A 17,963-nucleotide genomic window follows, 5' to 3' on the forward strand; every position below is an offset into this window, starting at 1 on the left:
TTTCATGCATTATGTCCTCTTTCTGTTCTAGTTCAAGTGTTGGCAGAAACAGATATGCAATAATTCCACTAGTAATGAAGGATAAGATAAGGACAATCAACTGTTTTCAGTAATATGTTCTTGTTTGATGATCAACATTTGTTTGCCTCTACTGTAAAGTTTTTAGTCTTCACTAAGGCACTCTGCAGGACTCCTTGGACAAACAGTCCTATGCAAAATATTGGGAAAACGTGGACTACAATTACCGCGATTTAGATGGTCTGTACCCAGAGTACCGCTGACAGAATATGTGGCTGTGATATCAGAAATTACTCATAAAAGTGGTGTACATACCAGACGATCACTGTAACTAATTTAGTTCATGAGATTTGGTACATGGACATGCACCTCAAAGCATGCTGAAATATTTATGCAAACTAAAAAGTTACCTGATTTCATATTAAAATGTTGTTCCTCACTCAAATTTCAAACACTTAAATACACAAATATAGTCATAACATAAATTACAACACATGAAATGCAGGCTCAAATTCACACATGTTACTTCCATTACTTTTGCTGTTAAATCATGATCAACGCATATTCAAGCACTCATATGACATTACAATCAAAATTTTCTAACTGAAAAGCCATAAAATACATGCTACTACAAAGAGCGTACTGTGGTATGGTGTGTTTCAGAGAATAGTGCCAGGAATAGGATATGTAGCTCAACAGTGACAAACTAAAAACACACATATAATACAGTTTTGTACACCATGCATATGGAAAACCAGACAGTGCAGAGTAGCGCTTTTAGGGTCATTAAAGTTAATGCTGAGAAATCTTCCTGGCCTAAGCAATTTCTTACCACAATGTTTTAGGCAAAGAACAAAATATCAGACCCAGCAATCACAGGTACTTGTCAAGAATATATGAAAGGAGCAAACTTGTGAGAGTATTTGGAGCTAGGTAAAATTCATCTTTGGCAACTAGTGCTAGGCCACACTGAAGAAATCTGGAAATGAACAGAACTTGAGGCTATCTATGCGGTAGTTTAATCAATTGTATGATTTTAATACAGCCCAAACTGTTAGCATTTTCTGGGAGGATGAGTACAGCTAAGCGAATTATTATTTGACAACAGGTACAAGTACAAGGGGACATCAAAGCAACCTGAACAGCATTTTCCTTTAGCTGCAAATATGGAATTAAATGCTGGGTGAGTGTGTCCAACACAATGAAGTCATTTACATGCAGAGGAAGAGTCAGAGGAGGGAAGAAGTAGGTTAAGGGCAGGCCTAAACTATAATTTCTCACTGGCTTAGAAGTGGAATTTTGAATGTTTAACCAATAGAATATAAACAACAACAGTTATTTATATAAAATGCATGAAAGCATCTAAGATTTAAAAGTTTTGTGTAGATAAATCATTGAAACAAAAGTACAAAACTGAAATTAGTGCAGCAACTTTGAATAACAAATCTTTCACATCGTGATATATCATGTTGCTTTTGACACAGCACAGGTTTGAGCCAAATTTTATATGAAAAATCTGAAGACAAAAAAAAGAAAGAAAAAGTTTTGTTGTTAGTTACTGTTTGTGCTACTCCCAGCGAAAGCAGTTCTGAAAACTGTTCACCAACACTATCTGTTTGGTGTCCCTTTCTTTCCATCTACTGATAAACAAAAGCATCCTGAGGCTGTCTATTAAGAACTATTATTTAGTTTTGTTGCATTACAATACATCTGCTCTGATAGAAAAAGCTTATAAGTATTTGTGATATTGGTTCAAGGAAAGCCTCACTTCAATGACAGACTTTCATCATCTCACCAACACAAGAGAGCTGGAAATATTATATAAATAAAATAAAATATGCCCACAAGTTTGAGCTCAATTTTATCTCTAGCAAAGGTTAAGCATTTCTTAGTGCAAAAGTTCTACAAAGAATATCGCGGCATTAACACTCGTAATGTTTTAATCAGAAACATTATCTGAACCTCTGAAACAATATCCTTGTGAGAATAACACCTGTGAGGAGTAGGAAACAGGGGACACAAAACAACCACTGACACTGATCCCATTATGCATAAACAGTTTGTTTGTTTGCACTGTGTGATACAGCCTGCATTTGACAGTGACTAAACACTGAACTGCGAGTGTAGGCAGATCTCATAGTGCAGACTAGACACAGGGTTCAGGACGCGGTGCAAAGTCCAATCAGCATGGCACTTGCTTTCAGAGAAACCTGATGGTGATGAAACTGTTATAAAAAGGGACTTGGAATATGAAGTGTTGAGTGGTGGGTGAGAAAAGAAGCTGTCCCACTGAAAGTACTCCAGAATCTCTTGCAGAAATATTTTGGAAACAGGCAAAAAAAAAAAAAAAAAACTCAAATCGACTTATGTTTGATGTTTCCCCCGAAAATCTCAGACGCTACATATATATATTCCACAGGAGGTGAAGAGCTAGAGAACTTACGTTTCCAAAAATATGAAGTGCCATACTTTGTTGCATGTCAGTAAAGGTCTTTTAGGGGTGGGAATATCATAAATGAATCACATTTTCAGTTACAAAAAATGGATTCTGAATCCTTGACCTTTAAGAAAGAGACTGTCCAAATACATCAACTATCAGGTTAATGCAACAAAGTTAGATGAAAAAGAACAATGGGTTAGTGAGTCAGTTGCTCAAAAACATATACAGCTGGCAGGAACAAGCAGCCATGCCTGTTCTTTGCATTCCCAAGATCATTCATTACCCATACAAGTTTCAGTAACTTTCAACTCTACCAGAACTCTACAGGCTACACTGTTTGGTGTTAAGAAGGGATACGCGAGATGAGTGAAACCCAGCAGCAATTGAAGGTCTGGGGTTTCCAAACCTCTATGTGATAATTATGTGAAACAGTACTTCTGTGGATACCCTGAGTTAGAAGCATCTCAACAAATTCCACCAAATGTGTAAGGCTATAAAATGTTATATGCAGCCCTGGTAGTTTATGATCAATGCAAAATAAACTAACAGTAACAAGAATGCAAACCAAAAGGTGGAGAGTATTGACCATACATACTTATGAAAGACATTAAAGTCATGTAACACACAAGAGGAACATGCAGCAAGCAGAGGTCAGTCTCACTTTGAAAATAAAGCTGTTAGGCCAGAAAACAAATGTCAATATTTTCAGTAATAACGGGCAAATGAGGAAACTGCAGTCTAATCAATTACATCTGTTTATTTCTACATATGGTCTTAAATTATCCACAGAAAATGTAGCATCAAGCAAATTACATTGTTTGAACATCTCTCTTTGCAGACCAAGCATAGTTTTTTCATGGTGCACCAGTCCTTAATGTCATTCATAACAAAAGGGCTGACCCCACGGCTAAGGAGAGGGCGGTAACATATAAAGGAAGAGTGGAATCCTAATGTAATTTTCAACACCTTGTTAACAAGGTGCATATGTAACGGACACAAGCATGCATTCCAGAGCATGCGAATGTGAAAGTACAAATTCTGCCAGGGTAAAAACTGTCAGCTGCTACTTCTAAATTTCCAATATTCTTTTGTGTTTGTTTCCTTGCATTATGATGTATGTATGTACAAGGATGCATTTTACAAGGTGACTGCCTAACCAGCCCTGTGAACGTACATATTTCTATCTGTAGGAGCAGTCAAAACATTATTTAGATACATTTACAATTTAATATATTCAATTTAATTTGCAAGAAGATCCATTTTACGGATGGGAATAAAATTAACATTTTGAATAAATGAGCACCATTTTTAATTGCTATGCAGAGTGGTCTGCCTGAAGCCACCTTATAGATTAATATCCAATGTTTTACTTGCACTCAGGATGAGGTGATGAGGAAGTGGGGGTGTGGCCAACCCTTTATGTCCGATGTATAATTGAATAAAGTGAAGCACTTCATATCTGAAAGCCCAGAATATGAACCAGAGGTGCTGTTACCAGTCAACTGAGTGTTCATAATCTGGATGGGATATTTTAGTTCTGTTTAGTTTCTGAGTTTATCTTTTCTTTAGATATTTGCTCCTCTTATTAACAACTATCTTGAAAAAGGGAACTTAATTTTGCAGAAGTATGCAAACGTTCAGCCAGGGCTGGCCAGGCGTTTACAGACTTCTCCACGGAGAAACTAGCTAGTTATACGGGGAAAAACTTGGCTTCAAAAATAAAGAAGTGTAGCCAAATGCCAATATTCCTTCCACTTCACACGAATTGGAGGTGGGGGAGGCGCATTGGAATTGGCCCACACTCCTCCATATCGCCATACCTCCCAGTCCCTCTTTCTCACTTCATGTTCCAAATCCCATTTTTGACCCTCACACAGATACACACGATCATAATACTCCTTGACGATTTTCTTGAGTTCATCTAAAAGAATAAATATAAGCAAGTGAAACTACTTAATGCACACTCTGATTCACTCTGCTTCTTGGGAATTACTCTGTGTTAAGCAAAGCTGCATGCCTTTTTACTTGACACGGCGCAATCGCCCAAGAATTTCAGGCCAGCCAACTGTAATTCATCAGTCATCTCTCACACTTCAAATCCCAATAACATTGGGCAGCTTCTATGCAAGAGTTGTGGTCTTGTACATTCAGTTCTGTGACGTGTCTGAAGTATGCTTGTCACTGGTAAGCTTCTTAATTTTCTTAAAATATTTATGAACATCCTTTACTTTTTATTTATATCCCCAAAAAATCTCAAAACATTACTGCTGCTTTTAATATTTTTCTATAGGAGCCTGTCGCCTGCAGGCCTAATGGAATTCTACAAGTCTAATAGAATGGGTAATTATGGCAGCACTGTTCATGTATATTTCCGTTCACAGATGAATTACAATTATTTGGTACACTGTCCTTAAGGGAAGGATGGACGCCTATTAACAGAGACCTAGCATTGGAAAAAGAGTGTAAAAGTGGGGTGTCAGGTTCTCAGTGACAATTCATGTCCTTTCCTTACAGTAAGCTGAACAGGATTTATGGGTAAATGGTAAACACCTGAAGAATATCAATATGATTACCATGCGTTGTAGTTACGGTCTGTGGGGAAAACCAAGGAGATGGAGCAACTGTACATCATAATTTACAATGTTAGAGCAATGAAGAACATTGGGTGGAATGAAACACTTGCACAAAATAGCCCTTTTCTTTTTACCTCAAATTCTTTCATTCTACTTGCTCTCTCTAGTTCCCATTTATCACCCTCTAATATGTAAATTTTGTTCCAATATTGCTTGCAAACTGTTTGAAGTTCAGCTAAAACAGAGAGAAAGAGACGAAGATGCAAGAAGCACAAGAATTAGAATCTCTTGTTAGTCAAAATGAGAAATGAGATTCCAGCCCCTGGCACAATCTCTCATGCCTCAAACAATGCTTTCTTATAATTTTTGGCTCAATCATCAACATTCCTTTGGAAATGCACTGCATTATAAGGAACAATGAAAAGTACCAAGAGATATAAATTTCCATGACTTATACATAAAAGTTCTGAGATAATGTCAATTTTATGATTGTGTACACAGCAGTACACCAGGGCATGGGACAGTGCCAGTGGAAACCTCGCTGCTACAAGCGAAAACACCCCCTTCCTCAGCAAAGAACTGAAGAAGACCTGGAAATACTGTCAGTTAGTTACAGAAAGAAGTTCGGCCACTCTGCTCATGTTAACAAACTGCTAATGAAGAAACAAAGAAATATGGACATCAATAGATATATACATTTCAAAAAGCATTACAACAGTTAAACACAATAAAAGCAATCATACAAAATGTACTATACAGCATGAAGTCACTGCAGAGTATTATTTTTGTGGACTGCTAAGTCCTTAAATAAGGGCATGAACAAATGGAATTTTGTCTCCAACATAAGTTGCTATGCAAAGTGAGTAATCCCACTTCCTATGAAGGATTAAATAAAACCCGCCATGCAGAAACTAATGCCCACTGGAATGTAAAATGATCACATCACTTATTAATGCAGACACTATTTGTTTAAATGGCAAGGTCACTTCTGTCTCAGACCCAGTAAAAATTTTTCAATATAGCATTCTGACATTTTCTTGCAGAACTTCGGTGCATGATGCAACAAAAAATTCTTTAAAACTCTGCAAATTTATTAAAACATTACAAATATGTCCATTGGTAATTAAGTAAGTACTGGGAAAATAGAAAGAAAGACTGCTCTTTAAAACAATCTGACTTCAATCTCACAAAGAGCTTATTTAGTACAGTACACTACTTAAAATGAACTAATGTCATTCTGAGTTTAAATCATACTAAAGTTGGCATATTTATTCCTTTAGTTTTATTTGCTAATATGGAGTCAGTATATGTTTGCTACATCAGTACTTATGCTTCAAGAAATTAGGTTATTTTCTAAGTACAACCATTCCCATATGAGACAGGTTTACCCAAGTATTAGCACATTTTTGGGTCAAATGTAATGACCCTTTCTTCTGCAAGATTGGGTCTGCATGAAAGTATGCTTTTAAACAATTTCTGTCATCAGATATTGTCACTGTTCAACTCTCATGATGTCAAGCTATATCTTGTGTTTGTTTTGCTGCATCACACAATTTACCATTTCAGCAGTTGACAACAAACATTATCTTTTTCTTTCATCACCATGAACTCTGCATGGTCTGTTTTTGTGGGTTCCATGACACTTACTCTCTTCATCATTGTTCTGGTGCAATCAGTCTTGCTGTCTCTTTGGTCAGCAAATGGTGACTTTTCCAACATTGTTAGCTTTCTTTGCTAATATATGTAACATAAACTACATTGTTACACAATTTTACATATACTTCTTTGTATGTTAATGTTGAATATAACCAGCAGGGTGAAGAAATGGCATACCATTCCATGCATCTAAAAAATTATAAGGTTTCTTTCCTTTGGTAAAAGATGTCATGAGTAACATGTATGCCTACCACCAGACAACTTGCTGCATGCTCTGAGATTATTTCCTTGTACTTCTCTCAAAATATAGCAAGAAGACATACATATAGCCTGTTTCACTCAAGACAAAATGGTAACACACATTTTCAAGCCAAACTTCAAGGACTTGTTGGCTTGAGAAACTTTTAATTTTTCCTTTAAAATCTATTCCTTCATCTATAAAAACACTGTGGTCGAAATGTACATCATCCTACATTTTCCCGAATATACCGAAATAAGGGCTTTACTTTGTGTCCTCTTGTTGCAGTGTATTCATTCATTTCCTGCTACAGTCAGGGAAATGTGAATATAGGCAAACAACTTCATTTGCAGCAAATGCAAAGAATGAAAATTCACCCCAGAATTTGCTATACATACTTAGGCTTGCATGCAATCCCATGTTTATTATTACACACAGCAGTGCCTCAATGTCAGTATTTACACAGCGCGTTCGATGAGAGAGGTTAGAATTGGAATCCTTTATTTCACTTCCTTGAGATTTGAAAGTCACTCCATCCATATGCAAAATTTGCATCACCTGGTCATCATGTTGATTTCAGCAGCACGCCTAATTCGTCGAGGTTTCGAATTACTTATTTCCACAGTAACACGTTCTTCTTCAGTTCAATCACAATTGTCATACTTCAGATTCACATATACCATTCTTTATTGCATTTTCTTCCGTATTGGCCTAGCATTCATTCATTAAAAAAAATACTAGAAACCGATTCGCTCTTATGACTTCATATTGAAAGCCTATTACTAAACCAGTCAAGTTCAAGAAATATTTATTTTCTTGTATCGTATTATATTGACTTATTGGGTAACTTAACGTCATTTCCGTAAAATTCGACATATCAGAGCGGTCTGTTTAATGGAACATATCACAAAAGATCATAAATTTATCATTGTTAAAACTGTCTAAATGAACTGGACAGAGTATAAGAAATAGTATTAAGAAGCTAAAGTTTACACATCTAATATTGTTAAGACCTTGAGAAAGCTGAGGTAGAGGAATGAAAAAAAAAATGGTGGTTTGGATAGACATACTATGCACAGCTTAAGCTTAAATACAGGGGTGAGCTACATTAAGCAGAAAGCCGTTCCAAGAGGAATCCACTGAGCTGTACGGGAAGAAAGGTCAGACATCAGGATATGAAGGTGGTCCCTGAAACACAAAATAGACTATGAGGCGCAAAACACTCTAAAAATGAAAGCATTTATCATGTTAGGAACAGCGTCAAGCAGCACCCAGAAAGAAGGGAACCCTATCCGGTCGTCAGTGTACTCAGTCATGTTAAACGCGTGCTCAGAGCTCGGGTTATGTTTACGTTTTTAGGCCGAGACTGTGCTTAATAAGCGATCTTTTTAATATTGCAATGCTCATGTGCATTTTAGTTGTTTTTAAAACGATGGATTAAATTAACGAAAAGTGAAACAAGACGAATCTTTTCTTAATTTTAATCCATATAAATCTGTCCCGTATAGTCTTGCCAAATCAACCAATCTATTGCGTTATAATGTATGATTTGGTATGATTTGGTTTCTATACTCATGCGTAGCCCCTCAATCCACAAACCTGCCTCAGAGATCAAGTGTTGTAATTCATTTCGGTTGTGTTCTTGCTCAGATGCAAGTGTGTGATCTAAAATTTTCTGACTTGAGTAAATACTAATTACAGAAACGTGGTTTTTAACATTTAAACAACGACCTCAGGCCTTCTGATGTCACTTGATATTTTTCCAATATATATGTATATAAATATACATATATTGATTAATTACAAGACACTGTATTGATTTCTTTAAACTTATGCAGCGTGAAATTATCTTGGACATAAGAGTCCACACAATTTCCTGTGATGACTTCCGAAATTTTAATATATATCCACTTTCCACGGTCATGATAAGGAGTGATGTGAATGCATGAGAGAGGTATGCATTAAATTTTGCGAACATCACTTTCCCAAAATCTTTGTGCACGTGATAGTAATTATTTTAGGAACGCCTTGACCTCTGCGGGCATGTTGTGGGCCGAGGGCCTTACAGGGTCGCACCTCCAAGTTCTTTCTGGCCACTTCGTACTCGAGGTCGTATTTCTCGGCCTCTAGATTTCCGATGCGGTTGTGGTATGCATTGATGATGGACTTGAGATTAGCTGGAGGGCAGGAAACAGGCAAATGCAGTCACATATGCCAGTGGGTGCCACATTTACAGATAAGCTTCTACTTCTATACAGAGTTGCTGACTGGTAATTATGATAATGAAGCGGAGAAAGGCAACTCAGAATACATTAATTACTGAACTGATTCTTAGACGTAAAGACAGATTCCAGAACATGTTATTTATACATATATGGCTATGTAAAATATTAGAGAACTCTATTATGAAACAAAATATTTAATTTATTGACTCCATTCACAGCGAGTACTAACTCCGTCATTTTGTATTTTTTGTTTTGAAACAAATCCGAACCTTCCAGGCGTGTGAAGAAGTGTGATAGAATAAAGTACAGCAACCACGCGAGAAAAATAAAGCATTGTTGTTCTGTACGAACACATTTAAGGACATTATAATTCATAGAGTATCATGGCCCGATTCCGGAAATGCTCCATTTTATTATCATTAACGAAAGCTAAATCCTGCTGAATATAAGGAAATGAAAGGGGAACAATATTAAAAGGACGCGCTGGAGGCCTCTTGTAGCAATTACTGGAAACTGAACAAGAACTGTCCACGTGCCCATGAGATTCAATTATGAAATAATACGGAATGTTAATTTACAAGGAACGCGGGACCTACCTGAGCGATACAGCGATATTTACAACAAAGCAGAATATAAAGATCAAGACAACTTTCTGAGGAGTCCTATTCCCTTGGATGTCATGTGGTCTGTTGATAGTCAACGGATCTTTCAGGGGAACATGTCGCCTCCATCTTCAGGGTCGATGAATAAACGAAGCATGAAACCAGCATGAAGCAGGTAGCAAGCAGTCTCTGATCTCCTTTAAGAGAGAGGCAACATGCTCCTCCGAAACATCCGTTGAGTTTCAACAGGCTACATGGCCTTATATCCCAGAATACAGGGCTATTCATTGGTAATGCCGTGAGAGCCTAAGATGCTACAAGAAAAGATACTAATGGCTGCTGTAGCGGTTAGTCGCTGGCTTCCCACCGCAGCGGCCCGGGTTCGATCCCGGGTCTGGTCAAGTGGGATTTGTGGTGGACAAAGTGGCGCTGGGGCAGGTTTTTTCCGAGTACTTCGGTTTCCCCTGTCAATCTTCATCCCACCAACTGCTCCACAATCACCCTCACCTATCATCTGGGGCTGGTACAATAGGCCAGAAGTGGCCGCAGTACAAGGGACTTAGTCCCGCCCCACTAGCATTAAAAAATGGCTGCTGTAAAATCCTCAGTGAACATGAACTGCGAGTGTAACAAAGGACCTCCAGCGGGAGAACCCGAAAACACTAATACGGATATACTAACGACACATAACATAATAATTATAAATACTATTCTGTTTGAAAGCTGCAACATAGAAATAGGCCTATAAACATATCACTAACAGAGCCGAATGAATCGACACATAACTAGAAAAGAAATGAAGAAAATCAATCGATTAAGAATAAATAGTTTTCAGGCAATAGAGTTATTTGATTGCAAACCACATTGTTAAGGTATCCTTGTCCATCCGCTGGAAATGAAACACAAAGTAAAAGAAATTTCAAGGAAAATACAAGAAGTCTGTTAGGGTCTCTTCTGTATCAACAAAAAAATACACGTTATAACACTGTTAAAACATAAATGTGTGAAGTACAGATAAAACTATGTACAAGTTCATGTTTCTTTTCTGCCTTTGAAGCAAAGCTGCACCGTAGGGACTTGCAGAGAGACGTGTCGGTAGGGAATAGAAATCAGATCTCTTGATAACATACAGGTAAAGCTACCCCTCTACAGGACTTAGTCTCAAACACCACTACTCATGTAGTGCTTGTGGATGGAACTTCGTGGCTGTACATGTCAACGTACGTGCAAACACGGAAAGTTCTTGTACTCGTATTACTTTACTTTCGGTTATGTGATAACGCTTGTCAGAATTATGAAACATAAAATTTTTAAGATTATATTGCAGCCCTTGTTGATGCGGCTCGGAGAGGAACATTTCTAGATCTCTCATATCAATTCACTTACAAACAAGCTGATCGTGTTGGTTGCATTTCGGTATAGTAGGGCCCACACTGCATGTTTTCTAGCAACCGTAGCTTTTAATTGTTTTGGTTTACTTTCAAGAGATATAAATTCATTAATTCGCTAAAGTTTCAATAGTTTTGATAGATCGTGCTGGAACGTGTTACACAGTGCCTTCATTATATTAGTCCTATTACCTTACATGAGTTCCACTGACTTAATTTGTTTAAAGGTGACCTTGATGGAGAGTTGCAAGTGAAATTTTGCATATAGAATTTGGGTGTGGCGCTACTAGGGACCATGATTTATAGATTGCACATTTCGATACGAATGTTCATTAACGCGGTAATGCATTAGATTTATTGTGATGTTGATAATGAAGAGGCAACCAGAAGAAAATTTAGAGAGGTTATAGTACAGCCATGTTTCACACCCGTTCTAATTTGTCACTTTTGCCTCTACCTGTAGTGTAACAAAATGGAGCTCCAAAAGACAACAACAAGCCCACAGGTTCCATAATTTTTAAAATACTTAAAGTTGTTTTTAACGTCAGAAATAAAGGCAAGAGACATGAACTTCAAAACAAAACAAAAACATCCTGTACATATATTATTAAAGATAAAGAAATCCCCAGCAACAAAACTTGTCAATCGAGGAAGAAGAAGAATAAGAATAAGATGTAGCACAGTTCTACCTCATAATCTTTCTTTTTAACGGCGTATTCCAGATCGAACTTGACATCCTCCAACGAGCTGATTCTCTCGTGGTAGTCCTGGAGGATGCGCGTAATTGTATCTGCGTCGGGGAGACACACACACATACAGACAAACAAATTAGTAACAAAAGTGACAGACTGTATGAGACTGAATCGCTCAGGAAATGAAGCGTTTACTTAACCTCAGCCATTCTTCAGTATACGATAGAGAAAGTTTTAAGTAAAGTAAATAAAGCTATCCCTGCAGCAGGCTGTGGAGGCTTATAGGGTTGTGAGATGTTGAGGTTCCCACATTTTCTCGACATTCGGCTCATAGATGGCGGTAAGTTTGTCAGCCTTACACGCCGGCAACCTTCTACACCCCAAGAATATTCCTGGTGCTCTTTTCTGTTAGAGGCTGAGTCGACCCCAGGGCCATAGTGTGACTGGAAGAGCTAGGTAAATTAAAACAATGCACCTCATAGCAAGTTAAATGCCAGAAGAAAATGTATATCATAAATGCATAACATAATATTTTGACGTGTGCATCATATGACTAGTGCAGAAACCCAGTTTCTAAGTGGATAACATTTCCAAATATTTATTCATGAAGTTAATTATGTTGCGCTGTTAAAAAGGCTCCCAGACAAATGAATTATTCCTACAATTAAGGCTGTTGGACTGAAGTTCATTCATTCATTCATTATTGGTGGGGGTGGGTTTCCCCATGCACCGCGACCAGTTGTTGATCTATTGTATGTCCTCCTTTGATATTCTACCAGTCGCCATACTCTTCCGGTACTGGTGCTCGCTATCAGCCCCGTTCAGCCAGCGAGTTCGGCCCCTCTACTGGCAGTGGTACCTCCGCCGGGTTTGAACCCGCGTACCTTTAGTCATGAGGTGGGAACTTTACCCCTAGACTACGGAGGCCGCTTTGAACTGAAGTTACTTTAACTTAAATGTAAGCCTGCATGAGTACATCGTATTTACTTTTGTTCAGAGATAGAAATTTTCCGTTACATTAGCGATTGATGTTGGCAATGTTAATCATTTGAAGTCATTTCTCTTTACGCAATTCGCGAAAGAGATTTGAAGGCGGGAGCTGGCGGCCATATTAGAAACCAAGAGCAATGGCGTTTCTAAAGAACAAACGCGACGTTAATTGGTGGGGGGGGGGGTGCATGTGAATCATCACAACACCACGACGAAATTGGAAAAATAACTTAAAATGAAAGTCACTTATTAAAGAATTAGTCTCAGATGACTGAAAACATTAATGACGGAGTCAGCAAGGTACTACAGAGATAGGGTGAGAAGAATTCAATCCATGGAATGCTCTCTGACATCCCTTCCAAACTTTTTTTTTTTACCTGGGAAACGGAAACATGAGCAAGTCGCCACAGTAATGTGAATTTTGTTGCAATCCCGACAACGGGGTTCTCTTCTTCACAGTCAATGAAATTTCCCACTCATTCACTGGTCAAGAAAACAACAAATGGAATTTAAAATATGTGCCATTCTACAAACATTTAAATCAATGACAAGCTGATTAAATAGTTCCATGGAGCTGCACTCTTTGGGAAGCTAATCGTCGCTCAGCTACTCCAGGAACTTCCTGCTTTTTACTGAAACTGCAGTTGATTTCAGTCCTCACAAAAGCACACCACTGGGCCCTGTCCCAGTTCAGATGAACCTAGCCCACAACCTTCAAGATTCAGCTGTTATCCTTGTATCTAAACGAGACCTCTTCGGGTTTCTCAATTAAAATTAGACATACATTTCTTAACTTTCCCTTGCTTGCTACATAAACCTCCAATCTCATTGTCTTGATTTTATTTTCTTCATTATATCTTCCTTAGCGAGACACACCAAGCTTCCCCCTCCCATAGAATTACAGGCAAAACAGAGAATAGTGTATTTTAAGATTTACATCTTAAGACAGCAGATGGAGAGACGAAGGGATTTGAACTGAACTGCAGCAAGTATTTCCCATCTTGAGCTTTTCCTCACCAGAAAGGAATTTCCCCTTACAAATACACATCCGTTTTCCACTCCTCAAATCAGATGACTGATGACTCACCACGACGTAGAAATGAAGCTCTCACTGTGTTTAACTAATTAAGCGACGCACCATGAAAACACATGGGGCCATTCTAGGCCTAGGCACTAGATCGAAGTGAGTAGTCAGCTTTACGCACCGGCCGCTTTGCACCAAGGAAATAGCCCCCCCCCCGTTTCCGGGTGTCTACGAGACTGGTTGGACCCCAGCGCCCCAGATCTGAATAAGAGAGAAATCTCACCTGCTGGGAATCGAACGACGATTCCTAGGCCCTCCAGCCCATAGCCGGTATCTATACCCACTGAGCTAGCTCGGGTCCACAAAGCCTGACAGGGAAGTGAAAATTACTGTAAAACAAGATGACGGATATCCAACAGAGCAAGATGCTTGAGACAAGTGAATCAATGCAATATATTCTGTTTAGCTATTCACCCAGACAAGCATTTGATAATTGTGTGTACTGCACAATGTTTCTGCTTCCGTGCTCCATGCTTTGCATGATGAAATCTCTGAAGCCGCCGATGACCACACTCTCTACTCGCAGGCTCTGAAAAGAGAGTTCGTTGTGGCTGCTGGACAGGCGGCGCTGCTGTGATGCTGCTAGACGAACTGAGGGTCTTCATGTTAAAAGCATGGACACAACAATGGACTTGAGCATTTACATAACTGCACTGCAAACATCTTGATATCTGTCAGCTTCTATTGGTTGATGAACTACTGTTATCTGCAGATATGTATAAATTAATGTATGTTTTGCCATGAACGAATTAATTCAGTGCATATACTGAAGTGTCTCCGGTCTAGAAAACCGAAATTAACGGCCGTGGGAATTCGTTGCGCTGACCACGCGACACTCTCTATCCGCTAAAGTTGGCACTAACTTCGCCGACAAGCGGCGGTCGCTCGGTCGGTACAATTCGCTTGCGGACTAAAACCACGGAGTTTATTTTGTTTTAATGATGTGTCGACTTTCCAATCCTTCAGTCCAGACATTAAAGTGGTCCAGTCAGAAGAATGGATCCGAATGTTGTAGTGTTTACTGCAAATCTGCGCATGCGTGACCCTTCTATTCCAAACTTAAGCCACTTGATATTTTATCAGTCTCTTTTTTCAGTTTATTTTTACTCGTTAGTTTGGGCTACGCCATAGTTCAAGCGGTTAGTCGTTGGCTTCCCACCGCGGCGGCCCGGGTTCGATCCCGGCTCTGGTCAAGTGAGATTTGTGCTAGACAAAGTGGCACTGGGGCAGATTTTCTCCGAGTACTTCGGCTTCCCCTGCCAATCTTTATTCCACCAAATTCTCCAGCATCATAATGACCCGGGGCAGGCTACAATAGGCCAATCAGTGGCCGCCGTGCCGAGTAGACCCAGTATGACTCCACCCCCCATTAAGGGAATTAAAAGAAAATACTCGTTCGTTTAATCTGTTGTAACTAATCCATACTGCTTCTTGTTGGATTTATAGCTTATCAGGACTTAAATGTACAGTTTTTAGCATAAGAAGCGGTCGGACAATCCAAGGATCCATGTCATGGAAGAAAAACTGAAGTAAATAAAAGGTAAAGCTATTCCTGTAACAGGCCTTGAAGGCTCATAGGGTTGTGAGACGTTGAGGCTGCTACATTCGGCTCACAGATGGCGGTGAGGTTGTAAGCATTACGCGCCGGCCGTCCTGTACCCCCAGTAAGATCCCTGGTACTCATTTCTGCTGAGGCTGAGTCAATCTCTGGGCCATAATGCGGCTGGAAGAATTAGATCAATTGAAAAATCTAATGACCTCATTGGGAACAGATTCGTGACCTCCCAGCTTATAGCATAGTACCTGAACTAACTACACTACCGCGTGTCCCCACCACCCTTGGATCAAAGCTAAAAAACATGCACAAAATATAAAATTAAAGTTATTAAAATAACGTTATTCTGCCCTCAATATTATATGGAGATTATTAAAATTAGTATTAAACAGTTTGAATGTCTTTCCATTAAATTTTCCGGCTGTCCTCCTGCCAGAAATTCCTTGCGGTGACCATGGCCATGGCTGAGGTACCTGTAACGGATGAGTAGCCTTTAATTCGATATGTGCAGTGGGCTCGCTCCGTCGCTGCACTTGCGCATGCTCCTGTTTTCATAGTCGCACCGTGACAAGAGGAATATGTTATTACCACTTTGTCCTTACCTTCATTAGCGTCGTCAACGTTTTTCGGCTTTCCGCAGCGTTGATCAATGATCCTCTTCCTCTCAGCTGCCTTCCTCTCCTGCTCCTTCTTCAGCTCCTCGGCGGCCTTCTTTCTCAGCAGCAACTGCACGAGACATCGGTCATACATTGTGAAGCAATAACATTATATACTTGATTGTGTTTCTCATACAAAGTCTTAGCTAGTTCATCAAGAAATAAATAGGAATATCCCTACGTGCACATGTCACGTGATGGTGTTTGGATTGATAATAGGACTTACTGGACTTTTAAACAACACGTAACTACACTTCGCAAATCACATTCACACACAGACTAGTGTTCTCAGTTACGGGCTTCACTGCGTTGCTTGGTAACGGCATCCAACAGTGGACGTTCCGCCACTCTCGGACTGGCGCCAATCTCACACCCACCTCTTGTTATTCTAACTGCCGTCTCAGGACTCTCTCGTAATTTCAGCTAGTCATCGCTAAATAGCATCGGTACGGACCGCACAGAAAAAATATTTAATTCATTGTTGCGTGTTACACAGCTGTTACCTAGCAATGGCTGTTTCCCTGGCTCCACAGTTCTTGCTTTGAGCGAATACGTCACAATATAATCTATCTACTATGGGAACGAGGGTGCGTCATGGTCTGTTACTGACGTAGACTATTAGAGAGTTACTGGGTACCATTTCCAGCATATTGTGGCATGTAAACCCGTTGCTGGGCAACGACCACAAGGTAACCAATACTCAGTAAAGGCTTCACAAACAAGCATATCTCTACGGCGACAATTGAACTACAAAATGAGCAACTGTGTTTTCTGTGCTCTTAGTGTCGAAATGTTATACACAGGGTAATCGATGGAGTCGGTTGAGTTAGCTGAGTTGAGTGAGTGAGTTAGTTGAGTTGAGTGAGTGAGTTAGAGAACTGCTGAGGTCCAGTCCTTGTGAGCTGTTGCTGTGAGAACCTGATAGCTGAGGTCGGAGACAGTTAGGGAACTCAGAAGAAGGGAAACGTCCGTAGTTGGAAGCTGCTATCAAGCAACGGTTAGTGAAGACGTAACTGTGGACACTAATGTGTGTATAACAGTGAAATGTAAAGAGTAAATTACTTTTAAACTATGTAAGTTTTGAGGTTTTCACGGCGATGACAATGAAGAAGACGACTTTCTTTACTTTTAAACTGTTCCTGTCTCAACATAAAAACTATCAAAAACTCTCTGATACTTCACCATGCAACAATGAGTTTACTGCTCTTATAGTAATAAAACGCACTACATATTTGGGCCCCTAAAGTCTTCATCAGGCGCAATTCAATGGTTTAATAAATGTACCGCCTGATGAAGGCTTTAGGAGCCGAAACACATAGCACGTTGTAATACTATAAGACCAATAAACTCATTGTTGCACGGTGAAGTGTGAGTGAATACATTTTTATTGTTGTTGTGTTCAAACAGGAATAATTTACAAATAATTTATAGAATAACACAACAGTATGCATTCCTTGAAGATGAAGGATGTAGAGTGTAGTCACGCGCTGTATCAGAGAGTCCAGTAAATCCGACCATGGTCACACTCTTAAACGTGACAATACTTTGCTATTCTTACGCCACTGGGAAATTCAAACATACTCACACGGGACTTTTCTTGCGTAAGGGTTTCTACATGTAGAACCTACACTGGTTCTTAGAGTAGGTGGACTTTGTCATGATCAAATGGGAAATGTAATTCGCCATCTTTGCCGTACACAGGTTGCACACTTCGCATAGTTCCGACCTGTTCGTCAAGACTGCTAAGAACAGCCACACTGATGTGCTCAACATAAATACTGCTTGAGTCATCAGATTGCTTTGTTAATGAAACATTCACAAACAGAATGCGGACATTTTCTTGCTT

At 39.3% G+C, this 17,963-nt stretch overlaps 1 protein-coding gene across 13 annotated transcripts in view; it reads right to left on the reverse strand.

Annotated features, from left to right (window-relative positions):
• The window catches only part of LOC111863749 (troponin I), a 42,520-nt gene that overhangs the window by 6,913 nt on the left and 17,644 nt on the right, over positions 1-17,963 (reverse strand). For 4 of the 13 annotated variants that reach the window (XR_004512949.1, XR_004512947.1, XM_023850353.2 and 1 more), the window contains 2 exons: positions 16,064-16,187; positions 4,279-4,379 (listed from right to left, as the gene is read on the reverse strand). Coding sequence is in view for 9 of the 13 variants with exons in the window: in XM_023850353.2 (XP_023706121.1) it covers positions 4,279-4,379; positions 16,064-16,187 (225 nt within the window). In the remaining 4 variants the exon portion in view is untranslated. Of the gene's footprint in view, positions 1-4,278; positions 4,380-5,165; positions 5,267-9,001; positions 9,103-11,829; positions 11,931-16,063; positions 16,188-17,963 lie in introns of all 13 variants that reach the window. The other 9 variants (XR_004512948.1, XR_004512946.1, XM_023850352.2 and 6 more) reach the window with 3 other exon arrangements.

Source organism: Cryptotermes secundus, unplaced genomic scaffold (assembly GCF_002891405.2).
Source record: "Cryptotermes secundus unplaced genomic scaffold, Csec_1.0 scaffold572, whole genome shotgun sequence".
Classification (NCBI taxonomy): Eukaryota; Metazoa; Arthropoda; class Insecta; order Blattodea; family Kalotermitidae; genus Cryptotermes; species Cryptotermes secundus.